Source organism: Ylistrum balloti, unplaced genomic scaffold (assembly GCF_031769215.1).
Source record: "Ylistrum balloti isolate Yb309-2 unplaced genomic scaffold, AGI_CSIRO_Ybal_v1 Utg369752, whole genome shotgun sequence".
NCBI lineage: Eukaryota > Metazoa > Mollusca > Bivalvia > Pectinida > Pectinidae > Ylistrum > Ylistrum balloti.
In genome coordinates this window covers 1,932,340-1,940,190 of record NW_026781955.1, presented here as the reverse complement: position 1 = coordinate 1,940,190, position 7,851 = coordinate 1,932,340, and the positions used below count along the sequence as shown (strand labels likewise).

At 34.5% G+C, this 7,851-nt stretch overlaps 1 protein-coding gene across 1 annotated transcript; it reads left to right on the top strand.

Moving 5' to 3' along the window:
- Positions 1 to 1,085: 1,085 nt before the first annotated feature.
- On the top strand, positions 1,086 to 7,851 carry LOC132543274 (organic cation/carnitine transporter 2-like). Its single transcript, XM_060206757.1, has 10 exons — positions 1,086 to 1,221; positions 1,595 to 1,809; positions 2,544 to 2,774; positions 3,242 to 3,444; positions 3,669 to 3,986; positions 4,431 to 4,565; positions 5,273 to 5,358; positions 6,792 to 6,912; positions 7,339 to 7,411; positions 7,666 to 7,851. The coding sequence occupies exons 1-10, from the start codon at positions 1,086 to 1,088 to the stop codon at positions 7,849 to 7,851; spliced, it is 1,704 nt and encodes a 567-aa protein (XP_060062740.1).

Sequence of the window (7,851 nt, the reverse complement as noted above, 5' to 3'; positions counted from 1 at the left end):
AGATAACTTGAGTTACACAACTACCAGCATTTGCCTCGTGCCCACCTATTTGTAATAGTGGAGATAGCTATTGTTACATAACTACTTGTTCTTACATCTGGTGAATGGCATGTATATGATATATATATATATATATAAATATATAGTATACCTTTTTACCACAATATGCAATATTAATTAGGAAATTTGTTAATTTGCGCTTATCGAGTTTCATTATCACGATCTGTGTGATAGGAAAACTATGGACCTTCCTCATTTATGTTAGTTAATATAATCAAGAATTGAATTCAATGTCATGTACATCAACGATCTTTTGACTGGTATTGAAATGCCTCCATCAAAACAGGTTGGAAAGACCCTCATCAAAGCGGATACATAAGTAGAAATGCTCTCCAGAAAAACAGACAGAAAATACCATAATCAAAACAATTGAAAATTATTTCATCAAAACAGGTGGAAAAGGCCTTCATCGAAACAGGTAGAAAAGGCCTTACCAAGAAACAAGTTGTAACATAAGTAGAAATTCTCTCCAGAAAAACAGACAGAAAATACCTTAATCAAAACAATTGAAAATGCTTTCATCAAAACAGGTGGAAAAGGCCTTCATCGAAACAGGTAGAAAAGGCCTTACCAAGAAACAAGTTGTAACATGGCATGATAAGCTTGTCTTTTAAAAATTAATATATAACTTAATTAAATTATTCAACATTTTGTTCAGATAGACATAAAAAAAATATTTGTAATCATAATTTAAATGCCATAATGAGAAAAGCCTTATATAGAGACGGAAAAAGTACAAGAAGAAGACATGGACGTCAATGTCACGTTTTTTCAAATGGGAATAGGTCTCACTTAAACATGAGACATACAAATGACTAAAATCTTATGTAACCGCACGTGCCGCCCTGATAAGAAATATCTATATCGCGGTAATATTGTATCAGTATTACATATTAACTTAATTCAAATCTTTATTGATTTATTCAATATCATACTCAGAAAATCACGTGATCACACTAGAATCACCATTCATCTTCGTATCATCACTGTAAAAGACGTTTTGTACGGCGAATTATATTAAAGCAATGGACGGTCCCCTTGACGTTGATGAGATTTGGAAATCCCTCGGAACATGGGGTAGATACCAAAGAGGACAAATGTTCCTGTGTTTAATTGCAGTTGTACCTGTAGCATTTCAACTCCTTTCAGTAGTATTTTTAGGTAAGGACTTATTTTTCTTCAAATAAACACTTTACCAACTTGTTTTGAAATGTCAAGATTTTTTCTCATTCCTTTAGTTATATTCTAGAATCGTCGACAGATTACTTTTTTCTGGTAATATATAACCATTGCATTCCTCCGGTAGCGACTGTGGTTATATATATATAATCAGTTGCGCGAATGAGAGTGAACAAATATCAGTATATACCGCTGAGAAACAACTAATATTTTTGTAAGAAATTATTTCCTGTGGCTGCTAGTGAAACTGATTTCCTAATACACTTCTATACTTTTTACCATTCCGAATATGCTGATTTTGTGCGTATGTTTACATTTATCAATGTATTGTTATTTTTATTATTACTTTTCACAGTCTATCGTCCTCCCTTTGAGTGCAATGTGACAACAGCCAGTGACATATTTCCTCATGAAGATCAGAACAACTCTACATATCGATTCGTTTACAACAAATGTACTATAGATGTGTTTAGCAATGATACGGATTTCAACTCCACACTCATAACAAGTACCGACTGTGTATCGGGATACACGTATGACGAGCCACGTGATGTTTCCATAGTAACGGAAGTAAGTTATGTAAAATGTCCTTTAATGGATATAACATTTGGTTTATGTTATAGAAAATAAAACCAATTAACTTAAAACTTCTTGTAGGTTTTCGTTTCGTTACATTTGAATTGAAAAATACCGAAAGTACACAAATATGTATATTTTCAATAAGCATGACCACATACTATCTGAATATCTGAATCAGCCCTTGGTATACTGTTGAAATTCTTTCCTACTAGAAATGATTACTCTCCATTCAAAGTTATATACACATTATGTTGTTTAAATTCAACTGGTATTGTTTCTGTAGAAGTGATAATTAATTATTCTAGAATGATATATATTGGATTCTCAAGAAACGAAATATATGTTTAACAATGGCACATCTTGTTCCACCAAACCTGTAACTTCGTTTGCTATCTATCATTCTTAATGTTATCGGTTTAAAAACCATGTTCTTTTATTTAACCGATTACATCAAAAATGAAACATTCGACCGAACAACCTTCTAGATTTTTTTAACGTCTAATCTACCTGATCTCTACATTATCACCGTACCTCATTCACGACTAAAGGGAAACTGTCATTCTCTAGCTTGACTATTAAGGTTTTTGAAAATAGCATTACCTGTCGCAATTATTATCTCTATAGTTCATCTCACGTTAATATGACCTAGAATATCCCAATGACATGAATAAGTTACAATGAAGTAACATTATAAGTACTTGTTTTATTTTTATTTTTCTTCAAAGTGGAATTTGTTTTGCGATGGAGGAGAGAAAGCAGAGCTAACCCAAACCTTAGTGATTCTTGGGCAAGGAATAGGAGCAGTGATATTCTCAACTTTGGCAGACATGTACGGACGGAAACCTGTTCATATACTTTGTCATATTGCCATGTTTGCAGTGTCGTTGTGTGCTGCATGGTCTCCAAATCCTGCTGTCTTTACGGCCTTGCGGTTTTTAATAGGAGCTTTCCAGGCGGTAATTTTGACCAGTTGCTCAATTTTAGAAATGCCATACTATTAAAAATGTATCTGCAGTCGGACATTGTTATCTCAAACTAAACGGGATCATAGGAAAACATCGAGATAACCGATTTCAGTGATTTCGAATATTTTGTGCAAAGTTAATAAAGAACTGACGAAATGTTTAAAAGTAAATAGGATCTTTGAGTTAAACAAGTTCGAGATAACACGATTCGACTGTATATGTCATTTTCTTTCTAACATTTTGTTTTTGCCTGAATTGTATTTTTTTTAAGACATAAAAATAAACGTTAGTATAACAAAAGTCAACTACGTAAACGACACAAGAGTAAAGAAAATAAATCAGTAAATTTTGTAAGCAAGTACTGCGATTTCCATTTCGCAATGATAGATTATTTCCTAAACGCTAGGTGTCTATTAGCATTCTTCATGTTCAATAACTTATCATGCATGTTGTAATAGGGTACTGGTTTAACAGTTGCTGTTGCGGCACTAGAATCTCTACCAGTGAATTCCAGATACTTGTGGGAAATTGCTGATTTAATTTGTTGGACCACAGGCTGCATCCTCGTCGCACCTGTCGCTTACATCTTCCGGAATATGTCATGGCGCTCTATGCAAATTGCGTTTGCCGTTGGATCTGCTTACAGCCTTCTTGAATATTGGTATGTTTTGCAACTGTCTTCAATACCTATTGTACTGTGGCGAGTCAATAAATGTTTTATTTAAAGACAAGATATATATATATATTGTAGAATTGGTAATTGTAATGTATTGTATTTGGCGTCCCGATATTGTTATCTTTCTGAACAATATTAGAATAAATTATTTTGAATTAGATCATTTTTATTAATGCGATCATTTAGAAACTGCATCTACTTATAAATAGGTTTCTTGAAGAATCGCTTAGATGGCTTCTTGCAAACAACAAGAAAGACCAAGCTGAGAAGATTATCAGGATGGCTGCTCGAATGAACGGAAAAGACTTTAATTCTGTGATTAAAGCGGCTTCTACCAAGGCGAAAGAAATGGAGACGTTTCTGTCAAACAATATCACACCTGCAGTAACAACGCCGACGTCCGAGGCATGCGTGGTAAACGATTCTAAAGATGATTTAAAACCCACAAAACCGGAGAAATACAATGCATTTACTATATTCCAACACAAGAGGATTCTACTCAACTCTCTCATTATTTGGTATACATGGTGAGAATTCTTAAACACTATGTGTGAAGATCATGCAAAATATTAATGCTGGTTCGCTGATTAAGTAACTCAAGTTTAGCTTGAATCGGAATCAATGTTAAAATTAAATTCGAGAGACGTTTTTTTTCTAATATCAAGACCAAGACCAGAGTCTTATAATAGGATTCGTTAGGGACGATAAAGTTCTAAATTGTGAAACCGATCAGGCGATGTCACGAGGAAATTTAAAATTGAATGAAACAAAGTTCAAATTTAAATGGGGAGGTGCTAAATCTCTTTCATTCAATCAATTTCGTCATTTCTATATATATCTGATAAATTGAAGAAACCTTCAAGTACCCACAGTATATTCTGAACAGTTCCTAGATGACCCAAGCTGGTTTTAGGGTTTTAAACAAAATATGAAGTGATGTTCAATCCGCAGTGCACAACTATCTTTTTTAGGACAACGAACAGTCTTGTGTATTATGCGTTATATCTGGGTTCAACGTCCCTCTCTGGGGATCGCTACATCAACTACTTCCTGATGGCGCTTGTGGAGTACCCAGCTGCAGCCTCTCAGTGGTATTCCATTAAAAGGTGAATGAGTCACTCCTATTAAGGTGTTACATTGCATTTCTTTAAAAATTTGTATCCTGAAAATAAACCAATTCTGAATATGCATAAAATTAATTATTTTTGAAAATCTTAAAATATCTCGTTTTGTTTTTTAAATATGACATCTTTTACTGTGAACTATGAAACAATTGCGAGTCTTACGCAATATGTCGTTTCCGAGTTAATTGAAAGAAGATATTGTTAAAGGGCTTTTATTCAGCTTGCGATCGGTTCGTTTTGATCCTTAATTATTTTTTTTTATTTCTTATGACTTTTCTATAATCCATTCATGTTTGCCATGTTGCATGTACAACTGCATGTACAACCTAATGTGTTGGACAATGTAATGAAGATTAGCATGGTATATATATATGCATTGATGTATGATAGGTTATATTTGCCTTTGAATATTTTAATATAAACATAATCATTAAGAAACCCGAACTTTTCTGGAGATACATCAGCAACCCCATAATTAAATAAATTTCGCAATCTTATATATCAGATAATTTTAGAAAAGCGTCAAGGAGATTGTATATTATGGCTCGTGCTACGCTTCGAGTGAATTAAAACGTAGCATGCAGTTAACGACAAACCTCGGGGACTTAAATCCACCAAAATTCGATATAGAAGGTTAATATGATATGCGTTGTCAGTTCTATTGTAATCCTTTTTGTCTTTTATTTTAGATACGGACGGAGAAAATCTTGTTTGATATTCCATACACTTGCCGGTGTATCTCTAGCAGTATCCACAGTGTGTTTAGTATACCAAGGTAGATATATTAATTTCTAACTTTTATCTAGTACATGAACATTGTGCGTGACAATGTAAGATCCTTTTTTAACATAGAGTTGAAATATTGTAATATTATTCTCGACTGTGTCAATACATTGCCACTTTAGATTATCCAACGAGATGAACATGTACGTGATATTTCAAATAGAGTTTTAGACAAAAATCAAAATAACAAACATGTTTTGAAAGAGGATCATCCCTTATTCACAAAAGTCGCTTTTATCATTTATATTTCGCGTTTATTTTCGCGTTAATACGCGGAGAGAGCCAGTTGCGAATTATATTGACGGTATAGTCACATAACTCTCATGAACAAAATGGTGGCCAATATGACGCTATCAGTTGTCGATAAAGAGCTTCCCAGAGCCCATACCTCAAATAGCTCATCTTTCTAGTCATTTCAAGACCAGCGTGTGCAAAATCATATATTCGCGAATAAAGATGTAGAAGTGAGTTCGCAAAATAAAGTATGAAATTTAAGTGATTCACTGTAATCTCATTACCAAACAATAACAAGACATGCATTGCATTTCTACTCTTAAGCAATACTTTATAAAGCCCGTTCGTGTTACTTTGTTGCGTGTTTGATGGATTCCGGTGAACAACCAGGGTCATTTTGACACGGGATCGCCTTTAATGGCTGACAGTTACTTCACATATCACCCAGAACCATTAAGTTAAGTAATGCCAATGGACGCAACTACGTCAGCACATACCTGTCTGTTTCTTAGCTTCATGAGAAACACAAACCGCCATGGCCAGTGAGCGCCGAACCATACACCTCGGATCTTGAACCAATTGAAGTTACGTGGGTCAAATATCTTCTGACCTAACTACCACTGTTCCTTCATATCATTTTAACTAGCGTTCATTGGGTATATGATAACAATACATATGTAACTTACCAAATGTTTACCTCTTAAAATGAGGTGTTAGTAATCTATTAAGCTGATGAATATTTCGCAAGAGGCAAATTAAATGACGTCATTATTAAAAGCACAAATACGTCTATCGGCATCACGATAGCATTTAATCAGTGCTTAACCAATCAACCAGATTCATCAAATAAAAACTGATATAATACGTAATATGAAACGAGCATTTTCAGTGGTCAATATTTCATGTTACCACCCTATCTCATACATAGAAGACATCATTTTGTGTAGTCATGTTTATTCGGCTATTGCAGAGTGAACAGAAATCATCAAAGACATGAGTCCATTTTTAATGTTATAAATATCGCAATCTGTGATTAGTTAGATTAAAAAAACATAACTTGAACTGTTTAAAAACCTAATCTAAGAGTTCTTAGATAGTATTATTTCAAAAATTCTACATTAAGATTACTTGACATTTTGGAGAATATATCTTATCACTGGTAAATATTTGAATTTTGCTTCCGTTTTGCAGATGACATTCCCGAATTGGCAACAGTTTCTCTTGTTTTCAACTTCTTGGGAAAGTACGCTATCACGGCCTCATTTAGCACTGTATTCCTTTATACGCCGGAACTTTACCCCACTAACCTAAGGTAAAAAAAAACAAATTGGAAATGTTGAATTGTATGCAACTCCATAACAATTCGCGATAGTGCTGGAGTCGTATAATTCTATAACACGTCCCTGGTTGCTCTACATTTGCTACGAAACAGTTTACTAGACTTGATTTGTTTAACGTTGGCTAATAGTTCAAATGGTTCTGGCTGAATTCCATAGCTCAGTTACTGAAGGTGACTAGTTAATAAATATACTGTTTCAAATCAAATTGTTATATGCAAATTCAGTCATTGGAGAATAATAAAATTTACCACAATACATATGACATGCACTATTTTTCTGCCGAAAAATGTCTTAAAGTCAAAAGATAATGTTACTGTTCCCCCTTTTTGATTGTTAATTGTCTAAAATAAAAGTTGCTATAAGCAAAAGTTTTAAACACGTTTCCGTACCTTGTAAAGGAGTGCTGGACTAGGACTTGCATCGATGTGCTCTCGGGCGGGAGGAATGCTTGCCCCATTTGCTACGTCCGTGGTGAGTGAAAACTGACAGAAATATCAATTTATCACTAGCTGTAGTCATTCGGAGTTATACTAAGAGCTATCTTTTCCTTGTATATCGCTGGCTCTACTCATGGCAATTGGTAGCCGTCTTTTCTATGTACCACAGGAGTCCAATAATTGTCTCTTCTACGTTTTACAGACTGTTGTCGCTATTTGGTGGCATGGAGCTGTCTTTTCTCGTCATTATTTTTCTACCTGCAACCGTATTCTCTTGTTATATCACAGGCTGGTGTCGTAGTTTGGTTACCAGGAGCTATTTTTGCTGCTATGTGTCTCCTAACGGTATACTTGACGTCTTTTCTACCAGAAACCTCGGGCCATGAACTTCCAACAACGATCTCCGAACTCAAGTTGTGGTACAAAGCTAATACGGGAGGCAGGCAGAAACCTAAACCAGTCGCAACTGCCTGA

What these genes read in the sequence shown, in the direction of transcription:
- LOC132543274 (XM_060206757.1), top strand. Translation starts at nt 1,086, where the DNA reads ATGGACGGTCCCCTTGACGTTGATGAGATTTGGAAATCCCTCGGAACA. An exon ending in TACAGCCTTCTTGAATATTG is followed by an intron (nt 3,445 to 3,668) that starts GTATGTTTTGCA and finishes ACTTATAAATAG; the next exon opens with GTTTCTTGAAGAATCGCTTA. An exon ending in AGTGTGTTTAGTATACCAAG is followed by an intron (nt 5,359 to 6,791) that starts GTAGATATATTA and finishes TCCGTTTTGCAG; the next exon opens with ATGACATTCCCGAATTGGCA.